Source organism: Accipiter gentilis, chromosome Z, assembly GCF_929443795.1.
Source record: "Accipiter gentilis chromosome Z, bAccGen1.1, whole genome shotgun sequence".
NCBI lineage: Eukaryota > Metazoa > Chordata > Aves > Accipitriformes > Accipitridae > Astur > Astur gentilis.
Window position 1 is genome coordinate 84,703,696 of NC_064919.1, and position 23,155 is coordinate 84,726,850.

Here is a 23,155-nt window from a genome sequence, read left to right on the forward strand (position 1 = left end):
CCTTCCCTGGGATGGTCATATCCATCAACCTCGCTCGTTCCTGCAGTAAACAAGTTCCGACTTGCAACCAGTGCCAGAAACAACTTTTACGTACAACAGCACGAATCCAGAGCAGCTCCACTGAGGTTGATGGATATGACCCTTCTCTCACTTAGATTAGCGTTTTTCTATTAACTACAGCGGAATAAAACCTGAGATGAAAACCAGACTCCATCAAGTAAATTCTGGGCTTGAGCTGCTGCAAGAAAAGGAAACCCAGGCCATGAGTGGTGCCAGGGTCTGCCAGGAGTCTCAGCAGCTACAGAGCTGGTACCTCTGCTTCTGCCATCTTAAAGTCTGACGAAAAGGTCATTAACATCAGGGGGAATCCCTTTTTGCATTTCCAAAATGGCACAAGGCCGTTTCTCATGTGGGCAAGCGCCATTCATCTGGCACATGAGCACCGAGATTGCGACGCGGGTGCAGATACAAAACGCCCGTATCCTGCAACGTGCCCTACTTTTTCATTTTATTCTAGTCAGTAAGTCCCAGTGCTGTTAGAAACTTGGGAAATTTGGCCTGTCGTCTATAATCTTTGAAGTGCAAACTTCAGGCTCGTGCAGAACAGAGAGCAGAAGTGATGTCTGTATTTTCAGGTGAGCAAAGCTGCAGACTTCAAAGGTTCAGTATTAAGTCTGTGAAGCTTCTTAAAGATTGTCACCTGAGTTTCTCAAAAGCTGGCTGAAAATGCATCCGTACATCCAGATAAACGTGTTCTTTGATCTGAGTGATAAAAACAACTGTTTTTCTACATGTAAACTCCTTTTTTGTAAATGTTTATGAACTGTGGGAAATTATGTCTCTGCCAGAATTTAAAATAAAGTGATTCAATGGGTTTGCTTTACATTTACCATTCATTATGCTCACTAACATTGCAGGAATCCCAACGGAGTTTTCAAGGAAGGTTCACAGTGTTGTAGTTACCAGGGAAACACATGATAAATTGTTGCTATCTAAAAAAGAAAATCCCCATTAACTTTCTATTAAAGAGCAAGCAATGTGAACTATATGGAGAAATGCCTTTACGGTTACCCTATTAAAATGCTGTATGTTTTGTTTCAAGATTTAACCAAATATTGGCCAAGCTCTGACATTTTTATTCATTGTGAACAGCACCTAGCACTTTACAGTCTGTGGTTTACCATGCATTGTTAAAGACAGTCCAGTATTCAGCTGGGTCAGCCCAGGAATAGCAGACACCGCGTGATTGTTACTGCAGTTAAAACCTTTACAGGCAAAGCTTTGTTAAGCTCAGCTAGCAAAACCGGCGATGTATTTCACACCAAAATGAAGGGGGTTTGCCAAACCCCCATGGCTTGCACAGGGGATCCAATCCCAGAAGAAGAGTTTACAGATTGAGCAACCAAATAGCTCTGCATAGCATAGACAAGGTTTCTCGGTGTACGTCTACTACATTAGGGTTTTGGACTTGGAGCATGGAGACAGGGATGCTCCAACCCTACCTTGGTGCTCCAGGGACCGAGACCACCACATGGCATCACCTAAGCAGCCACACGGAGAAACTAGAAAAATTCCTTGTTCAAAGCCCTCTTTGACCTCTTGCAGATCAGGTGGGCAGTTTAAGAAGTAATCGTCATCTTCAACCACCACCTCTCGGAGGGAGTTGATGTCCCCACTGTCTTTTGGTCAGTCCCTAGCCTTTGGGAGTGACCACAAGAGCTGCTCCAACCTTACTGCAACACAAATACGCTGCCTAAAAGCACCTTCAGCAGAAGCTAAATTAAATTCTTCCACACTAAAGTGTCCTAAAAGCACGTTTCCTTCCCTGTCCTCTCTTTCACACCCATCAGTTTCAGTATCTCAGTCAGGCAGAAGGTAACTTCCAACAAAGCACAGTAATTTCTCTAGCTGCTCCAACCTGATTCACATTTGACTGCCTATGTCTGTCACACTCAAGCCTTACAGAGTAAGTGTCTGAATCACTATAGTGAGTAAAAAGGATTATTCTCATTTAAGAGGTCACCTCTAAATTGATGAGAGATGTTCAGTAGCTGACTTCCCCAAGTTTCCACTGTGAATTAACAAGAAAGCAGAGATATTGTCCAGTTCCTTGCTGTATTATTGCCACCTTGCTACTCTCTGGATTAAAGGAAGCATTAATTTCATTGGAGCTCATGTTAGGACATCTAAGCTTTGTACGACAGGAGAGCATCTTTAAAAATATTTCTGGCAAATGGAGGCAGCGCTATGGGTCAGGTGAATGGAGAAATTAATTTTTCCCTCCTGATGAGACACAGCAGTGGCTGGCTCTGAAAGTGAAGAAGTGCAGCTCACGGTCAATGTGAAGGAGAAAGACAGAAGGTCATGTCAAACTGAAAGTGGGGAAGATGGCTGGAATGACTGTCAAGACCAGAAGGACAGATGCTGTGCTAAAGGAGAACCGATATGATGAGAGCTTAGGTGAAGGTTATAGCTTCTTGGATGAATAGGAAAATCAGGTTTCAAAAGACATCACACAGAAAGAACCTGCAAGATTTTTGGCACAGCCTGGATGTGAGGCTCTAGACCGAACTGAAAGAGCAGCGAGAGCTGCAGGGGGGTCGGGGTGACGGCAGAGAGGAACAGGAGAGAAGGTGGGAAAGGGAAGACACAGTGAGCCCAGGAGCACTACTGGCAGGGCTTTTCCTTGGAATATCCGTGGACCCATTCCTGCTCCAGGTCAGACAGGGTGACTATCTGAAAATGGCTCACACCTCTTCTGTCCCTTTTCTTGTAAAAAAAAGGCTGGTCCTGCTGATGGTCACATCTCTGAGGCCCATAACGCTCTAGGGGACGGGGGGAAATTAGGTTCTCTCTGAAGGCAGGGCACAGGTCCCACCTCCCTTCTCGGCTCCCAGGTCACCTTGCTGGTTCCTCCGAACACCCAACGCCCAGTGCATTGTAACAGCGATGAGGCACTACTTCAGTTAGATGTTTGACATCATGCAGCTTCGCACTGCGGATTTAGACTTAGCTTTAAATCAGTGTCACCAAGACCCAAAATGATGGAACAAAGGTCTTCTTTTAGTCAGCTGGACTAAAAAGTTGACCTGTTTTCTTTTTCCTCTCCTTATTTTTACTTTTACCAGTCTATTTCTTAAATCCATTCCTAAAACAAGCAAACCTTTTTTGTTTCCATTTGCAAAGGTTTTTTTTAAAAAGAGAGAGAAAGAGAGAGAGATACACACAGACACACAAAGCCAAAAAGAAACAGAGAATCCAAGTGGAGAGGTATGTGTTATTGGACAAGTGTTTAATTTATGGAATTTGGCTGGCAGAACAAGAGTTTGAATTGTACTTCAATAAGTGGAGCTCTTAGAATAAATGTGGCTTGTAAAGTTGTTTTACAGTCTGCTTTGCTGAGCAGCCAACACCTCATGGAAACCTTTGAAAAACATTCTGTTTAGAAGCGATGGTTTTTATATTTCATATTTTCTCTATTTGTTTTCCCCTCTGGTTTTATAACTGAAACCATATGCAGGAAAACAGGATTTTTGTGTCTTAAAATATCTACCTGGTCTGACTACTTTTATTATATAAAAAAAAAACAGTTAGCATTTTGAAAATTCTTCATCTATTAGGCACTTGGTTCAAACATTAACGTGTCCTTGTTTGATACCCCAGTCAGCTACAGATTTCCTGAATGACCTTGGGAGAGTCACTTAGCTGAGATTCATCACCCCTCTCCCTACATATATGCAGTGCAGCTGTGTGTATCCGAGCTGTCTGTCTTTCCCATTATAGACAGCAAATGCAACAGAGTTTAGGACATGATTCATCTGTGTAGGATGGGAGGAGATGAATCATGCTCTAGATCCATATATTGACCAGCTCTTCACTGGAAGTTAAGGCAAGCTCCTCAGATACAGACACTTGCACTGGAGATACCCACAGTCAGACTCATGAGCTCCATCTTAGCCTCTCTGTGCCACTAACGGGATGAGACAGACCCCTCTGGAAGGAAATCCATCCCATCCCAAGGATGATGTCTGACACACCTGGGTTGAATTGCCCAGAGATGATACCGATCGGTCTATGTTGACCACAGAGAGTGCCAAAACTATAGGCCTTTAAATGGCTACGGGGACTCAGGAGGAATCCCTCTCTACAGACATCATTCAGGAGACCCATGGTAAGGAAGTCAACCCCTCCTTCTCCACAGTTACATACACGCACGTACGTACGTACAATCCGTATACAAATGGTATCAGCACAACTACCCAAGACAGTAGGACAGTCCATTAAATAAACTATGTCCCTCCATTTGGCAGATTGGGAGATACTGCTGCAACAGAGAGAAAAGACGAAGTAGTGAAGAAAAGTATTGCCTTGGAGAAAAGCGAAGTATTGCATTACGTACTACACAGACTGGGAAAGGAAGACACAGAAAGGCTCCAAGACCACGTCGGAAAAGCCAAGTATCTAAATAAAGACGTAAGAGTCACATTTAGCCCCATAAGTTAAACTATCCTGATTACTAACTATTGCATGGTAAATGTGTTTGTACAGATATGACAGAGCTGCTCTGGAACGTGCCTTCATTTAACGCCTGTGATAGGAAACAAGTTTACTTGAGCATTTTTTTCCTTTTGGGTGGATTTTTTTTTTTTTTTTTTTTTTTTTTTTTTTTTTTTTTTTACTTTAAAGGTCTGTGGCTAAGTGTTTCATACCTAGTCTCTGCAACTGTGTTGCATTCAACCTCAGTGACTGTTCTGAAATGCCTTGCTTTGTTCATTTGTTTTCGATGTCACAGGTTGCTCCCTGGTAGAGCTTTGCTTGGCAAAGTCATTACGACTCAGCCAAGCATTCTGTCACCATCCCAAAGTTTTGCCCTCTAGCTGTGCACTGTATTTATTTTCTATTTCTTTTTGGTTTCTTATGAGAGCAATGTGCTTTTACAAACTGTTTCTTTCAGAGGCCCTTGTGAGGCCATGTCCCTTGAAGTCAACACTTTTCTGATCACCTCTATGCTTTCAGCGTGGAGGAAGAAAGAGCGATTGCCCAGGCTTGGCTTCAGGTATCTTAGCATAAAGCTAAGCTCCCGACACAAACAGCAGCCGTGTAGAAAAGCTGGCTCCAGTGTTACACATCACCCATCACCCTGGTCATGCACCATCACGCTGTTCACAGCCCACTTGTGTTTGGTTTTTTTTCGGTGGGGCCACCAGATCACTGGAGGCTGTGTGATGGTGCTACACTGTGAACGTTTTCTCTAGCAGCATGAGGCAAAGAGAAACACAGTGCTTATTCTGAGAGGCTTAAAAAAACAAGGCTATCGGCATCCTGCACCTCAAAAGCATTCCACAACAGCTGTCTGTTTGGGAATGAGCAGGCACAGGTAGGTCTAGAGATAAGCCCTAACACCGGGCGTTACCCTGAAGTCTGACAAATGTTCATAAAAAGCAGGACAGCTCATTACCACACTGATGAATCAGTATTTGCTGATAAAAGGCTCTTTTCTCAAGGAATTCCCCATCAGCCCTAGGTATGCCATAAGTGATTCAGGCTCTCATTAGCCCTAATTAGCTAATTGTTCAAATGATTTCTCTATTATTCATGGAGCCTGTATCACTGAGCACAAGCCTATCGACTGACAGGTGCTCACTGCAAAGAAACGTTTTTTTCCAGGGAGATGCTCCCGCAGGGATCACTGTGCCCTCCAGGATTTTCTCTAGCTGCTGCAACCCCTTAGGCCACTCTGCTTCAAAGCCCCACAGTTCACTGCTGCAGAAGTATAGAGGATTTCAGCAACCTCATATCTCTGTTTTGCACTACTCCTTTCCCCCCAAAATTGGTAATTTTTCAGCCGTCTCTTCCAGTCGTGTCCCAGGTTGCCCTTCCTTCCGTGGTGAGGGAGTGTGCTCCCTTCCAAGCAGAGATTTAGTTCCCTTCTGATCCGTAGGGAGACAGCAAACAGGAATCATAGGAAGAGACTGTAATTTTTCTTAGCCCCAGAGCTTTGATGCCCTTCTTGATGCAGATTACAGGCCTGTTACAGATGGCTCAGTGATTTAAAGCACTAGCCTGGGACTCCAGATCCAGCTTCCATAAACTTCGAGGTTGACCTTGGCAAAATCTCTTAGGCTGGAATTTCTCTTGCCTGAAAATAGCCCTTTAAAAACTCAGCAACCAGGCTCCCTCTGCAGCCAGTGGAAAGGGAGAGACAGACACCCTTTTTTTTCACATCTCAGGTATGTAAGAAAAGGGACATCAATCACTCTCTGGAGATACAAGCCTCTCTCTCTATTGACTGCAAAGGGCTCTCATATGACTACTTTGCACTTAACCCCTAATGGTTAAATTATGTGAGCACGGACAAGAATTTTAAAAATATACAGGTCCCACGTCTCAATTTCCGAGGGAATTGAGCAGTGCAGTCTTGTAAATACAGGCTTTAGAAGCTCTGCAGTGATGCTTCTGCTTTGTAAAACCCCACAGTAATTTTTCCTGGTGAGGTTTAAAATGAGCGTGAGATTTTCAGGTGCTGTGAACACATAGACGCAACCACTCAGCATTTATTCTCCCTGCCGGTAACAGCTGCACTTGCTTGCTGGTGGTGGATATTGTTGACAGCAAAGGGGACACTAACCTTTCTTTATTGATGCGTCCACAAGACTTCAAGATCTTAAGAGATGCTCCCGTCTCCTTTGTGTGGATTCACTGCAGCTGTCTGAGCCCACCTCAATCTTTTGAAACTCTTTGGAGAAGTCTTCTGGAAGGAATATGAGCAAATAAACAAAATAGGCAGTGTTGAATATCTCTCATATCAGCCACATCTGCTAACTCTGAATATTAAGCTCGGATGGGAAAGCAACCTCTGTGACAGCCAGGTGCTAGCCTGGCACTACTCTGGAGTCTCAGATTACCAATACCAAAAAAAAAGAAGAGGGACAATAAACCCACGTCCTCCTTCTTCTTTTGCTCCTTGCTTGTTCCTGCACTGAGTGTAGCTGGGCAGAACCTGGGAACCTCCTTTCTCACAAGCCCAGGAGCAAGGTTTTGGGAGTGTTTATTCCTTGCACAAGCACATTTATTGCTTTAGACCACTCAATACCTTCTCTAATCCTCTTCCCCCCCTTAGGATCAAGCAAACCGAGGGATGCTTAGGTTCAGTTTTTACAGTAACACTTAACAACATCGCTTGCCAGTACATCCAGCCCCAGGCTGATGCCGGTGCCCAAAGGTCGTCACAAAAACTCATAGAATCATTCATCACCAAGACTCTTAGAATCGTAGAATTGCTTAGTTTGGAAAAGACCTTTAAGATCATCAAGTCCAACCATCAACTCAACACCACCGTGCCCCCTAAACCACTAACCATGTCCTGAAGTGCCACGTCTACGTGGGTTTTGAACACCTCTGGGGATGGTGACTCCACCGCTTCCCTGGCCAGCCTGTTCCAACGTCTGACAACCCTTTCAGTACAGAATTTTTTTTCTAATATCCAATCTAAACCTCCCCTGGTGCAACCTGAGGCCATTTCATCTCATCCTATCACTAGTTATTCGATAGAAGAGACCTGTACCCACCTCCCCACAACCTCCTTGCTGCCGTAGGGACAAGCTGCCGGCAGAGAGAGCCAAAGCACTAGACAACAGGCTCCGCACGATGCATTTGCAGGGTTTGCACTTAGCGTTGTGCTGCCAGGGGTGAAGGAAAAAAAAAATCTTTTGATGTTCAAGGATCTTCTTCTCAGGGCATTCCGAGCCGCAGATATTTTTGCTAGCTGCCTGTCAGTGTTTGTCCCTGGCAAAACAGCCTTCCCTCCAGCCAAGCATCCCTTTCCAGCCTGCCCTTCTGCTGCTAAAGGCTTTAATACTAACAGCCAGCCTGTCTGAGCTACCAAAAAACAGGCTCCCACCAGAAGGTGGTGCCGATATTCCACAAAACTGGGGGCAAGCACTTCACAACGCAGTCCACTTCTAGGCAACACCTAGAAACCCAGCCACAGGTCTCAAAAAAAAATCACTAGAGCAAAACCACAGACCAGCCAATGCCAGACTCCCTCAGAAAGCAGGGTGGCATTTTTGCAGATGTAACCTGCAGTGTAGCTCACTAGGGCGCGATGCAGTGTACATTCGCTTAAAGGTTTATATCTTAATGGACTTTTTAATGAACAGAGCCCTGCAACTGTAATTGTGAGGTGAATAAACCCATACTCCTGCTGGATATTCACCTGCTAACTAAAAAGGACACAGCCCTGAGCCAAGGTGCTTCTCTTTGTCCAAAGCCACATGCGGATCCTGATTTCTGCGCGGTACTTTGATACTACCCCAGTTTGCTCTTGGTCTATCAAAGGCAGATGTGGAATGAGGAGCACGGAAAGGCCATAGATTTGCTGGGATATACGAAGGCAACGGCTCAAAACATCAAAAGGGATACAGGCTTTAGCCTCTCCTCTAGTATTTTTGTGTCTCCTGCTGTTTGCTACTGTACTGGCAATTTGCATTTCTTCCCTCTAGCTCGCTACTAGCTAGACATCAGCAGTCTCCCTCCTCAGTAGCTGCAACAACAGCTATACTTGGCCAAGCAGCACTGGTCAGCATGCAGGTACTTGGCAAACATTATGTCCCCTGTCCAACCAGCAGCTCGTCACACCCTGCAGCAGGAGCTGGAGTGAGGGTGGGATGCTTCAGGGCACCTATGCCACCTCCCTTTTTGCCCCTACAGCTCTGTGCCGCAGCTTCGTGACAGCAGTGGGCCATTGCCTGGTCCTCATCCCTGAGAGAAGAAACCACTGCCCTGGGCAGCAGCCCACACCGCTCTCAGCAGTGGTTCAGGCAGGTCCCTTCTCCATGAAACATTCCATCTTTGAAAAAGGATAGCACCATGGGGCTTTAAAATACAGCTGAAAGTTGCCAGGGCACAACTCAAAAGGTTTTCTAACACGAGGGCTTTGTGATTTACAGTTAACGCTTCTCGCCACCCGAAAGAGATGGAGCTTGGAGAGATCGTTGTGGCCGAACGTCCCGGCGAGAGGCAGTTGTATGCGGAGCAGAAGCCAAGAGCCCAGGACCTGCTGGGGAGAAGCAGAAACTGCATCCACCAAGTTTTCGAGTATCTCACTGGAGAAATGAAAGAATATGGAGAATGGATGAAAAGTGAGTGGAAGGATGTGCTTGGGGCTCTCTGGTTAGAAAGAGCGAGCTGGGAACATCCGTATTGCCAACAGTACTTTCAGTGCTGGGGCACGAGACGAGGGGCCATTTCATCCCTGAGGCAGAGCAGAGGTGGCACGGTCCAAGCTCATTGCAAACTTCTGGTCTTTTCACCCAAATCATTTTACCCTCGGGAAGGGGATCTCACTGCGTCCCCTTGCCATTACCACGGCTGCAGGCATAATTCAGCACAGGCAAAACACATCTTTTACACTTAATCAGTTATGTGTCATTAGCATCACGTTCCTTATAGCGGTGCCCAGAATCACACAACAGGCCTGGGGATTTAGTCTTGTTTGTAAAGTGCTTTAGATTAGCGACTGTCTCCTCGTCCGCGTGTGGGCTGACGATGGGGACTTGACTCTTGATTGTGTGGGCAAAGGCTCTTGTATTACCAGCCTTGGGGGAGCAATAAGCACTGTGGCTGTTATGTTGCTATAAAATACAAAGCAAGTACTGATCTCAAAGGTTTACTGTCCAGACAGGAACAATACACGAGCAGATGGTCCACGTTACCCGGAATTATTAGGGATCTGGGGCTTTGAGAGGCTTTGTAAGACTGTGGGTCCTCTGTCAAGGCTAGGTTCATTAGCAGTACAACTCCAGCAAAAGGAGAGACATAAGATACGGCCGTGTATAGCCAAGGCTGTGCAGTGGCTATCTTTGGTGGAGGACGTGAGCTGAGGTGTCTCCAGCCAGGGAGCTCAGCAGGCTGGCAGTGTGGTCCCCAGCTGCAGGGGATCATCTCCTCCTGCTTTCTCTTTAATCTAGTGGTCCAGGTTTTCTTATTCAATGTCCTGAAAAGCTTTGGCCGCTGCCCACCGGTTATATTTCAATACATACAGTTAATACTTGTGTCTAAAGCCAAAAGCATTGCTGATATATTTCATAGCTCAACACCAATTAGTAATCATTATTCCAGAAAAGCCTGATTATTTTTCTCTAAGGAACTCATTCCTCCCTGATTGTAACTGCCTGGCTCCCCAACAATGCACAGCCTGAGGGATGCTCGTGAAGCCATCCCTCAGCTTGCACTCCAGCCTCTTGGGAGGGCTCTCCCAGGGATGCTGAAGAGATGCAGAGTGGTACTTGGCCCTTCAGAGATGCTCAATTTAAGCTAGTCTCATCAGAAAGCAAAACCTGAGCCTTGACTGTAAATACGACACAGGGAGGGAGTGGGCGAGAGGGGAGTTTTTAGGAATATGTCATTGCCCAGATTCAAAAAGTAGACTGGTACTTTATGCTGTGTCTAATTAACAATCTAAACTAAATGAATTAATTTTAAATACTTAAGAAGTCAAAAGCTGCATATACATATTGCACATACATATGCATATACATATTGTACGTGTAAGCAGCCCCTCTTTCCCATTTCTTCTCCTTGCATCGTGCTGAATAATGCACAGCAGTACAGAAACGGTTACACCTTTCCCAGAAACGTGGCCAAAAAAAAGACCTGAAGTCAATTTGCAGCAAAAAGAGCCAGCAGCAAAAAGTTATTGCAGTGCTACAAGACCCTCCTGTGCCCATGGAGATCGCTAGGAGCACTGCACATAGATGCCCTCCGAGAGGTTGCCCTCAGCCCCACACACAACCCACCTCCCCCCTGCACTCACCTGAGATACCCCAACTTGGTGCCCATTTGCTCTGTCCAAGTTTGACAGTCTTCTCTAAAGAGCGATGGCTCTTTGTCCTTTGGAAATGCCTCTTTCCCCTCGAGTACAGTCCGAGCTATAATAACTATTCTCTTAATTTAACTTCTTCGGTTCCCAAAGTACTTTTTTAGACACCTTTGACAGTTTGACCTCACCTCCAATATACAGTATACCTCCATGTTCTGGGTCCCTGAAACAGCAAAAGTTTTCCTTTTCATCTTTCCCCATCCACGTACAAACTAGTTTCAGTCTTTGCCTAAGCTGCTCTCTGCATCTGAATAATACACCAAAAAGGGACTATCTTCTCATTAAATTTATAGCAGAATCTTAAGCAACCTACCATGCAAGAAAGACTATTCTTTGACCACCATAAATAAACCACTTTTTTATTAATCCCTCCATGAACTTTATAGCAGTGCCCAGTCCATCCCTATTAGCTTTTCAAGTGCCAGATGCAAAATATGCTCAGACAGCAATAAATCAGAGACCGGTTTTACAGTCCCGGTGATACATCGCCTCAGTTCTGTGGCCAGAAAGCGACTTGTAGGAGATGAGCGTGCTTTGCTGAAATGATGCCTTATTGCCAACGTTGTTATTTGGTCTCCTCCAGATAAGCCCCTAATGGTTCAGCTGGTGGACTGGATCTTGCGAGGCACCTCTCAGGTGATGTTTGTCAACAACCCTCTCAGCGGGCTCATTATTTTAGTGGGGCTTTTCATCCAGAGCCCCTGGTGCCTGCTCACGGGCTGTACTGGAACGACCGTGTCGACATTAACTGCTCTGGCCCTCGGTCAGGACAGGTAGGTGGTACCTCACGTTCAGGCACTTAATAAAAATTGATCGTTATGATATCTGGAACCCTCTGATGGGTCATAGCCCCGCATCTGAGTGCATTAGAGACAGCAGATTGGCTTTTCTTATGGGTGGTATGGAAGCAGTTAGGTGAGGACAGAGCTGTGGTCAAGAAAGAGCTGGCCTGGCCCCATAGTCGGCTGTCTTTTTGAGAGCAGGCTCTTATCTCTCTTGGATAGCCATTGTCACAACCACACAGGTCCTTTGGGTCCCAAGGACCCCCCCAGATCATCATCATCCAACAATCTCCACACTCTCCCCTCCCGCACGCCAGCGCAATGCAATACAGCAGCAACCTCACCGCTTGTTCATCCCTCCCCTACGTTCCCTTTACTAGGAGCAGGACACTTATAAATTGAATTTGAGTGGGTCCCTGTGGCAGGCCACCTTCAGCACAGCTTGCTACCTTGCAAACATTTCTTTCCGTCACAGATCAGCCATTGCAGCTGGGCTGCACGGCTATAACGGGATCTTGGTGGGACTCCTTATGGCCGTCTTCTCTGACAAAGGGGATTACTTCTGGTGGCTTCTTCCTCCCGTGGCAGTTATATCAATGGCCTGGTAAGTGCCACTTTCTCCTCCTAGGGACAATTCTCAGAGAATGAGGAGTCCTGCTACATACAGCTTAAAACACATTGCCCAGTCCCCTACACCAGCAGCTCCAGCCACGGTAGCACTGGAAAGAGATATCCATTGAGGCACAGAGCTTGCGAGGCACGTCGGTAGGAGGTTGAGCGTGCAAGCACTGATTATAGCACACAGACAAAGCAGCAGCCCCAATACAACACTCTACGAATGGTCCTCATCAGCAGGACACATTCAGGGGGGACGTCATCGTGCCCAGCACCGCGACGGTTCTTCCTCAGCCAGGCACTGAACTGACCCGGTGCTCTCCCTCGGGCTGAATTCAATATTCCCCTTCTCAGATATGCAACCAGTCGTGAGCGAAATTAATTCCTCCAAGTATCTCCGAATGCCAGACAGCGTCCTTTCAGGATTAGATTTACCATTTCTAAATATGGACCCTAACAGCACTGCAGAATCTATTTAACAGCCTTAACTGAAATTAATTCAAGAGTCACATTTTAATCACTCCTAGTGATAAGATGCAAGTCATTATTGCATTTCACTGCTTTTAAGATCAGATCTTTTTCATATTTTATTTCTTTAGTCACTCTCAGCAAAGGTCATTTTGCAACAACCTCTCAAAACCCAGGACATGTTGCAAGAATGTTTAGTTTGTCTTGTCTGCCAGAATTCCTTGGGGCCTTTTGTTTAAACTTTTCTTCGTTCTTTTAGTTCACAAGACTCGAGGGTAGAGCTGAAAGATTTTTAAATTAGACATTTCAGTGATTTTTTCAACTGATACTTTGAATTTCAGCTTTAGAAGTCAGCATTTCTTTAATTGTTTCCTTTTTTTCTGACAAGATATATAACTGGCAGAAGCTTTGTATTTCAGCACAGAAATTAGGACACCGTTTGCACTGAAGTGCTGATTTTTTTTCCTACAGCTACAAGCAAGGAAATCTGTAAACTGCTCTGGGAACCAAATTTGTCATAAAAGAATAGGCTTCATCTGAGATTATACAGGGAAAACAAAGCATTTTTTTCACTGATAGTATCTACACAACAGGACAGAAGATGTTGCTTTTGAAATGCCACATAGTTTCGGTGGGGTTTCTTCATTAGAACCAGCTTAATGACCTTCTAGGACTCAAATGCACCTTCCTGAAAAATTCAAGTCTTTAAACTGAATTTTTGTAAACTGTGTGATGTCCACTGCTACTTGGAGATTGACCATAAGAGCTCACTTATATCAGAAAAGCTCAGCTGGAAGCAGCGGAACACAGGCCATTTCCATCAAGGACAGGACCTGGCCATTCACTCTTCTACAAGCTTTGTGGGCCCCATAAAAAAACAGATATTATCTTGCCAATATGCTCCCACAAAGTCATTCATGCAGGACACCCACTTTAAGTGGAAATAAGGCAGTCTGGAAATGTCCTGAGGAAAGCAGATCTGGTGAAGTTTATATTCCAGGTTCTACAGCCAAGAACTTTGGGAAAAGTCATGGTATCTCAAGGTTTGCAGGCTTTTTAGTGTTCGTTCTCCAAATATTTTGAGGATCACCCCAAATACTTAACGTGCTAAATATACTCAATCAAGTTTCTTAAGAACTAAGCTCAGTTTTCAGAAAATGCCGTATGATTTTGGGTGGTACCCGGGCAGCACACAGCAACATCGGTCTCATTGACATAAGTAGGAACATCAGCCAAGGTCTGGGTCATGCCTGGCACAACACCCTTCACACCGCTGTTAGAGTGGTCACTCGTCTTACACTTTGTCAGGCTCTATATGTCCTAAGGAGTCCTCATTCCCCCAAAATACTGTCTAACACAGTAAATATTTTCCGTCTTTCTTAATGGAAGATTTTTCCATCTTCTTTGATCACCTCTTCTGCTTTATTTCTTTTCCAGAACCATCTTCTGATATCCTTTATGCTATTTAAATAAATAAATAAAAAAGCAAATTAGGTAATTTCCAGCTTCCTCTTGCCTCCTCAAGACAGCAGCTTTTTCAAACCATCTAAACTTCTCCACAGTTCTTCATGTGGCATTCCCAAAATTTCCTCTTCTCTTTCTTGTTAGATTTTTCTACCAAATAAGAAGCCAGATTACCTTTCTCCATCCGTGCCTAAATCCTGTGCTGGATGCATTTCTTCACTGATGCCCTGAGCTCAACATAGCTAGCAGAGAGCTTGCACACTAAGTGCCACCTCTCTTGAGAGAAGGGTGCGGAGCTTATACCATCCGTGAATGGACGTGATAGTTGTTGCAAAAAAAATGAACAGCATTCTGCAGCTATTTGTCCGATGCAGGCTAAAATATTAAGGTATTCAGTACCTGATGTTTCGAAAAGGAATGGCATTGGCTTGCATATACCAGAGCTTGTGACCAAAGTGGTAGATCTGTTTCACCACTATAATTGTTATGAACAAGTTATACTTGTGTCTCTTCTCCTGTTCTCAGTCCAATCCTGTCCAGTGCTTTGGGATCCATCTTCAGTAAATGGGACCTTCCTGTTTTTACTCTGCCCTTCAATATTGCGGTGACTTTGTACTTGTCAGCCACAGGACACTACAACCCCTTCTTCCCTACAACCCTCATCAAGCCTGTAGCTTCAGTCCCCAATATCACCTGGTCTGCAATCGATGTGCCATTGGTAAGCTTCACACCAACAAGTTTATGTTATCTTATTAAAAAGGTGAGCATGAAGGCATTCGGCTCTGCATAGCAATTTCACATGGGGCAGAATGGCTATATGATATGTACAGCCAGGAATGTTACCGTTTTTCTCCCCCACTAAAGTCACCCTCTCCCCCCCCCCCCCCCCCAAAAAAAAGAAAACAATCCCCAACACCCCATCTACCATACTACCATCCCAAAAGAAATAAAAGTCCATCTTGGACTGATAAAGTTCAAACCAAACAGTGAACTAACTCTGGTTTGAAGGGCATGAGTGCCCACATTTACCCAGCAGTCCAACTCAGAGCCAGGGTTCCTTCCTTTCCTTTTCAACCAATAGCTTGGACAAAATAACTGCCATGTCCTTCTGAGTACAAAGATAAAATAACACGCCCTTTTCTACCGGCTGCTGCAGCTCTTACAATCCATCCCAGCTGGTGTTGGTCAAGTGTATGGTTGTGAAAACCCCTGGACTGGAGGCATCATCCTTGTTGCTTTACTTATCTCCTCCCCACTTATTTGTTTACATGCTGCAATTGGATCAACAGTGGGGATATTCGCAGGTAAGAAATATTTACCAGTCATTTTTGTAACTATGGCATCTTGACCCAAGCCATTATATGACTCTATCTGGACTTTACAGTTGCACGGGCTTGGATGTACTTAGGACAACACTCTCATTTTTGAAACCGTCTCTAAATTTGGAACATCTTACTAAAGGTCACACAACATGGTGAAGGTGAGAATAGAAGGAAATTTTCTTTAAGCTTCAAATTTGTTACTGGATTTTTAACTCAGGCAGGTGGTTTATTCTACCTTGCTTAACCCTCCTGCCATTGGATGTGATGAATCCCATGGAGATGATTATAAAGAAACCTAGATAAATAGTCCCAGAACTGATCTTTTGCCACCACAAGTGTTTTAAATTACCACCACAAGCAGATGTCTGCCTCAGAGCTGATCAGTCAATGAAAAGAAACAGACTTTTCTAGGACGCAGTTCACTTTATCCTGCTGCAGATTTGTAAAAATAGCTAAATGAACGCCACTCAAAGTGGCCTGTCTCTCCACTAACCAGAGAAACAATCTTAAGAGAGATGAATCTGACCCTTGAAGTTAAACAAGATTAATGCCACTTATGTGACCGATTGTACTAAAAAAAATATGGTGGAATAAGTGTAGTCTGAGACAACAACCTTGGAAAAGGCACAGTCACCCAACAAGAAGTTCTCTGTGCTCTGAAGCACTTTGTACAAGATGTGAGCTGCTTTCTATTTGTGTTTTTTAAACAAAACTATCCACAATTTGTATGGCTAAGAGCATATGGCAAGTTTTGTACAGGTCTGACATTTAATCTAGAAGAGAAAGGTCAGGGAAAAGTATCTGGGGATAAGCATGGCGATGAAACAGAAGACAAATGAGGATATTATAGCAGGAAAATGTATTAATCTTAAGAGTGACATGAAGGTGGCCTGAGCACTACATATTGTGCTCTCCTTTTTACTGGTAATCCTGAAGCCTATGAGAAATCCTGCAGAAGTCCCTGTGAGGTGAGATTTGGAGCAGACCCTCAGCTCCCATCCCAGTGGACAATTTGCACAGCACCGATGGAGTGACCACCTCTAGTAACTAGACAACATCTAGCAAAGGTCACTAGGAGGAGATGGAAAACTCTGCTTACTCCCACAAAAGACACTCAGCTGTGCCTCTGATATTCAAGATCAGGGTATGTCTGAGGTTTAAAGAGCATGTGCGAGCACAGCTTTCTGCAAGGACACTCAGGTGAGAAGGTCCTCCTACGTTCTGGCTGGATCCTTCATCTCATTAGCTGGGGAACTAACTACAATACACTGAAGTGCATATGCAGACAGTTTTGCCCTAAAGAAATGTTTAAGACTCGGCCAAGTTCCAACCCTAGGGGCATTATCAGAGCTGTGAAATAATGAGCTTCATTCATTTGATTTCATCCTTTTTCTGCACGTCCACGTCACGCAAGCGCAAATACAGTTAAATTTGTCTAGATGTCATTGGGAAGAGGTGACGGATTCCCAGCAAGTGACGGGTCCTCCTGCAGATACCTCTCCTACCTGACCTCACAGCCTTGCCTTTTATCTTGCAGCGCTGAGCATTGCATCACCCTTTGACAGCGTCTACCTTGGCTTACACAATTACAACTGCGCGCTCGCCTGCATTGCGATCGGGGGCATGTTCTACGCCCTGACCTGGCAGACTCATTTGCTGTCACTTGCCTGTGGTATGTATCTTTTACAAAAAGGGAAGACAAAAATTCATGCAGCCAGGCAGTCTATGAGTAGTACAGGTTTTAGAGTCAACTACCGCTCTGCTGCAAAACTAGGTACTACGCACGAGCCATTTCTGTGATGGCACGAGTTGAGCTTGGACGTGCAAGCTGCAACTGCAGAGAGAAGGGCCTTTAGGTCCCGATAACTTAAAAACATCTGGAGACGGTGGAAGTACCGTTTGTGAAAGGAGCACAAGCTATGCCATGAGCAGAAGTTTAACTAATTAGCAACTCAACAGATTCGCAGAAGCAGCCTTTTTGTAACTGTACATATCATTAGAGGAAGTGTGCCATGAGAAAAGAGCTGTTGCACAAGGTCAATTTAAAATCCATCTACCCAAAGACCCCCATCTCCAACAGCAGCCAAACCCAGACTCTATGGGAAGAGTTTAAGAACAGAGTAGCATATATAAAATTCCCATGAAGATACACCCAGCCTCCAACCATTTGCACTTCCATAGTTTTCTGTCCTGAGCACGGTTTCTGGATTGCTCAGTAGTTTTCCCTTCCTTGACTTTGCCCTTGGGTGCCTTATCTCCTGCTTTGCCACCTCGGATATCCTGGGGCCGGGAGGGTCACTGCTAACTGCTTGCGGTTTGAAGCCAAAGGACGGGCGCTGGTGGAGAATTTCTGTAATCCCCCACTGCACACAGGTCAAGTTGTGCCAATTGATAAAAGAAATATTACCTTCAGCTACTCTTGACAAAACCACATTCTTCGTTCACCAGCCATCTCTACAGAGCAGGTAGGACCAAATGCAGTCCACATGGCCAGAGGCAGCACTGGGGCATTTTAACTAATTGTTGACTTTTAACACTAATCCTCACATCATGTACCTGGGAGGATATTTCACGGTGCCTTTGGACAGTATTACTATTTCTGATAATTTCTTTAGAGAGATGAGCAAGACTTTCCTCACCTTGAGTTGTCTTTGGTCTTCCTTTCTCAGCATTATTTTGTGCCTACTCCGGAGCAGCTCTTGCTAATGCCCTATCTGTGGTAAGTTTGGGGTTTGGTTTTGGTGGGGGTTTTTTGTGGGATTGTTTGCTTGTTTGTTTTAACTGTATTTTGATTTGTTATGATACAATACTAAGGAAATGCCCCAAAATTCTCCATCAGTTTTGACAGCACCGAAGAGAGAAAGTAGTAGCCAGTGGCAGGTCTTGCACAAATTCTGTGTCAATTGAATTGTGCCCTTGCAGACTCTATAGCTGATAATAAGATTTCAAAGGCCTTTGGAGCATGTTATCCACAGTGGGATTGTGCATGTATATGTGAATTCCGGCAACAGCACATGGTTTGAGATGCAATACTTAGTTGCAGGCAATATTTTTGAACAATTCCCAATGGTCTACATTTTTACTTACTTCTTCCAAGGTCATTCTCCCACCCTACCCACAGATATTATTTAAGTTTGATCTGGATTTGAGAACTAAAATGCAGGGGAGACTGTTCTCTTAAATACAAAATCATCATATCTGGACAGATCAAGAATGAGGTGAAGCCAGAAATGCCAAGCTTCGTTTCTTCCTTAAGATCTGAGGGATTAAAGCAAAACCATATTTCTAATAAAATTGATTTAGTAACTTAAAAGAAAAAAATTTAGAACTAGCAGCTTCACGCATTAAACGTATTCATCTGGCATCCACTCAGTACCACGTAGATCCCTGCAGATGGGTTGCTTTGCTAAGCACACCTGCTTTTGGGATGCATCAGAAAAAAGGACATCTACTTTTTCTCCCTGTAATCTTGTTTTTGGCAGACCCCAAGTCAGGTCAAGAGGTGGGGATCACAGAGCAGGACTGCGGGTTGGATGCAATGCCAGTAACACGTGGCCACTGAGGACGGTGGATACGTGTGAACAGTACTCTCAGTACATGATATCTTAAAGGACAGTGAGGGTAGGATTTGGCTCATTTACTAGAGAATTTAAATGCCTATGTGTGAGCTGGGTGTCTTGGCTTTCGTTACAGTCAGCAGAGCTCTGGAGCCTGATTCAGTTGCTTCAATATTGCTGCCGAGTACCACTCAGCACCGACAGCAGCATCGCCAAAAGGACTGAGGTCCCCAGTGCAGGATGCCTTACGTAGCCCCATACATTTCAGATAAACTAGATACCTCTGTGTGAGCAGCTGAATCGACATTTGGTAGCCGAGGAGCTTCCCAGACCTCCAGTGCAGAAACCTAGCTCACATGTAGCCCCCACCATGTAGCCACCTGCATCTGGGCATCCTCCTCTGGATCCGAATGGGGGATCCCATATGGAGGGGGGTCAGGAAGACGCGTTCTATTTCACACTGTCCTCAGGGTAAGGGCAGGCTCTCCCAGCTTCTCAAATGCAAGAGTTTAGCAACGGGCAGAAGTAAACAAAGGGAACACGCAAAAAGAGGTACCAAAAGGCACGTGTCTGTCTGTCCTTTCCCCTTCCAGCTTGGGCTGCCACTCTGCACCTGGCCTTTTTGCTTCTCCGCACTTCTCTTTTTGCTGATAAATTCAGACAACCCAGCCATCTACAAAATTCCCCTCTGCAAAGTCACCTACCCAGAAGCCAACCGGATCTACTACCTGAGAATGAAGAGAAGAGCATCAGAGAGCCGGAGAGAAGAGCAGAAACGAAAGGAGCAGAAACCCTCCGGTGACTCAAAAATAAGCACAGGAGGCACCCCCCTGTGCACCCCCAAAAACCGCCACGCTTACTGATTTCAAATATCCACGAGTGTACGGGTTTGGGGCGGTTTTTTCCGATGCCAGCCAAGCACACTACAGCCACAAACACCACCTTCGGCAGCGGTCTGCAGGCTGGGGATTCGGCATCCCACGCGCCGGAGGAAAGACGATTTGCCCTTGAGCTAAGCTTTCCAAAAAGGACTCAGGTAACATAATAACGGCTGCCTTATCAATCCACAGGCTGTTAACTTCAAAGTCACCTCTTATCAATAATAATTATAAGAATAGGCAGAAGAACATTAAAGCTGACAAGAGGCTGTATTTAATTTCAGACATACAATTTAACAAAATAAATATGCTGAGAAGGCCTTGGTATCTAACAATAAATAATGTAAGAACTACATCATGAGCTGCACTTCAAATTAAGAACATGTATATTTGAAAGTGGAATAAACAGACTGATCTCTTCCTTGCTTGTGTCAATGTCTAACCCTCTTAATCCCTTTAACAGCTACAACATACACAGGTAAATATTCTTACAAAGTGCATACTATTTTTGGTGCCATCTCCTGACTCCTCATTAAGTGCCAAGACAATGAAGGTATGAATATATATGCTTTAATCAGACTAGAAAAGTGACTAGCTAGCAACGATCAAACATTTTTCTTTTCCTTGCATAATTTTCTGTCTTACAAATAGGAGATCTGCCTCCTGCTGAATGCAGGATAGCAGGTCTGAATCCCTATGTGCATCCAGTGGGAAATAGGAAAACTTCATGTAAAAGAATGAGATAAACATTTACTGCAGGTGGCAGTTACTGCAGCTCTTTCTCTGCCTTTCCTAGGGGAGCAGTTCCCTTGCATCAAGTCACGAGCAATGAACAAGCCAAAGGCTCCCCTTGATGTTTTTTGGGTGTCAGACTGGGATCTTCACGTGGGTCTTCAGTGTCTCATGAGAAACCTCATGAGGCATCATCAGAGTTAGTCACGGGAAGCTGAGAACCCTCTTGCTGATGTTCTCCCTGGGGGCTGGTTTCTAAGACGCATAAGGTGCGAGGAGGACACTGCCACTTGATGCCTCCTCCAAGTCCTTCAGGGGCCAATTGCCCGAAAGAGGACTTTTCTTGCGAACCTTTTCCAAAACCTCTCCAAAACAAGCCTGACAGAAAGGCTTCCTCATTCTAAAGTCATTTCACATGATCAGTTTAAAAATCACAGACCCAAAGGACTTGAAGATTTAAAATCCAAAGAGACTATGCAACCACAGACACTCAGATCAGATGCTGTCCTTTCTGCTTCTGCTGTTTTGCAGATTCATTTGAGGGTCTTTGAGCAGGTGGGAGCCCAGCTCTAACCCAGCACTTGGACCTTTTTAAAAAAAGGGGAGCCTGGGTGCTGCTTCTGGGACTGTTTGTGTCTTTATAACCAAAAGACCAGCAACACAAGCAGCTGCCAGACCCTCTAAATACCCCCTAGAAGTAGCAACCAGGACTGAATTCAGCCTGGGAGACAAAACCTGTGCCATAAAAGTATGTTCAGATGCTTTTTAAACAGGTTAGGCCATTTCAGGGACTTTGGTAAAATTTAGGTCCTCCTTCCCCCCCCTCTCTGGATGACAAAAGATTTGAGATTCCACCTGGCAAGACAGCGTCACGCGTGCAGATAATTCCAAATTTCCATAGCCAAGATCACCCTATTACTGAAAATTTAGGGATCCAGTGAGCTTTGTAGCCATTATAACCTGGTCCACCACCCTCAGACGAGCACCTGTGTTATACCTCTGTCCCATTTTAGACCTCAGGCTAACCTCTGAACCTGACCTTACAAATGCCCTCCAGGAAAGCACCGAGGGAACGAGCTGGCATTCCTACACGCCACAAGTCTTGGAGATTAATAAAAGACCAAGAATCCCAGCAGTCTGCCTGACACATTAGCCGTGAGAGTTTTGTTGGCCCAGGGCAAACTAAGAGGGATGGGACTGACCACAGCTCGATACTTGACCTATGTCTATTAGAGGGAGGAAGATCTGCAACTGCAGATGTGCAACTGCGGATGTGCAGCAAATGCACTATAGTGCGTCAAAACCTCCCACGCAAATCCCAGCAGCCTCCCGGAGATGCTGAGCTCTGACAAGCAGCAGGAGCCCAGAGGCACAGGTGGATTTCTGTAACACAAGAGCAAGGGATGAAAAGAGCTAATTTAGGAGAAACAGATGGTTGGCAAAAAAAAACAACCCGGCACCCAGGCACTGGACAAAGACAGTGAAGCCTTTAAGCTATCACAGAGGACTGCTGCAAATGGATCTACAATCTCAGCCAGTGTTAAACGGTATTTGTAGGCTGCATGTGCAGCTGCTTATTCCTGCATGGTGACTCCAGAAAAAGCAAAGACACCATCAGAAAAGGTGTCAGCAGGCAGGGAAGAAAGCAGAGAGCCACAGGAGAAGAAGCTGCCCTTTGAGCCACGATGCCAGCAAACCACTGCTGGGAGAAAAGCAGCCTCGTATGGTCACTGCAGGCTGCAAGATCAGGGACATCCCAATGTTACTGCTGCTGTAGAGAAAACAGAGAAAGGCAGAATGACAGATGAGGTGATACATAGCTGACTGAACACCTTCCCTCTGCAGCAGTCAATGAAATTATAAGCATGTGCAAACTAGCAGGACCCGTTCATAGAATCACCGAACGGTTTGGGTTGGAAGGGACCTTTAAAGGTCCAACCCCCCTGCCATGAGCAGGGACATCTTCCACTAGATCAGGTTGCTCAGAGCCCCGTCTAACCTGACCTGGAACATTTCCAGGAATGGGGTATCTCCCACCTCTCTGGGCAACCTCTCCCAGCGCCTCACCACCCTCATCGTAAAACATTTCCTCCTTACACCTAGCTGTCCGCTCTGCACAGTTTAATTTAGCTCATACACAGTCCAGCATTAGAGAAAGATTTGAATAATAGCAACATAAAGTTAGAAAAATACTGCTAGAACCATGGTTTTTTAAGAAAAACCTCAACTGTGGTTAGTTATGCCAAGCATATTATTTTTTTTCTTAAAATTAAGAGTGAAGTCCAAGCACAATATGGCTATTGGAAAGAATTTGTCATGTAAGAGCCACTATAGACATTAATTCCTCAGCCACAAGTAAATCCATCCTGAAATCAATTAGTAAAGCAATTTCTAGAGCTGAAGCCGTCCATAAAAAATAGGGTATAAACAGCTTTATTAAGTCTCTAGCTAATCAAAA

At 44.9% G+C, this 23,155-nt stretch overlaps 1 protein-coding gene across 1 annotated transcript; it reads left to right on the forward strand.

Moving 5' to 3' along the window:
• The first annotated feature begins 8,974 nt into the window (after positions 1-8,974).
• Positions 8,975-19,950, forward strand: LOC126036334 (urea transporter 2-like). The gene is made up of 8 exons (XM_049795972.1): positions 8,975-9,140; positions 11,463-11,652; positions 12,137-12,265; positions 14,734-14,926; positions 15,365-15,512; positions 17,068-17,202; positions 18,200-18,249; positions 19,681-19,950. Exons 1-8 carry the CDS (start codon positions 8,975-8,977, stop codon positions 19,948-19,950), a joined length of 1,281 nt encoding a protein of 426 aa, XP_049651929.1.
• The last annotated feature ends 3,205 nt before the right edge of the window (positions 19,951-23,155 follow it).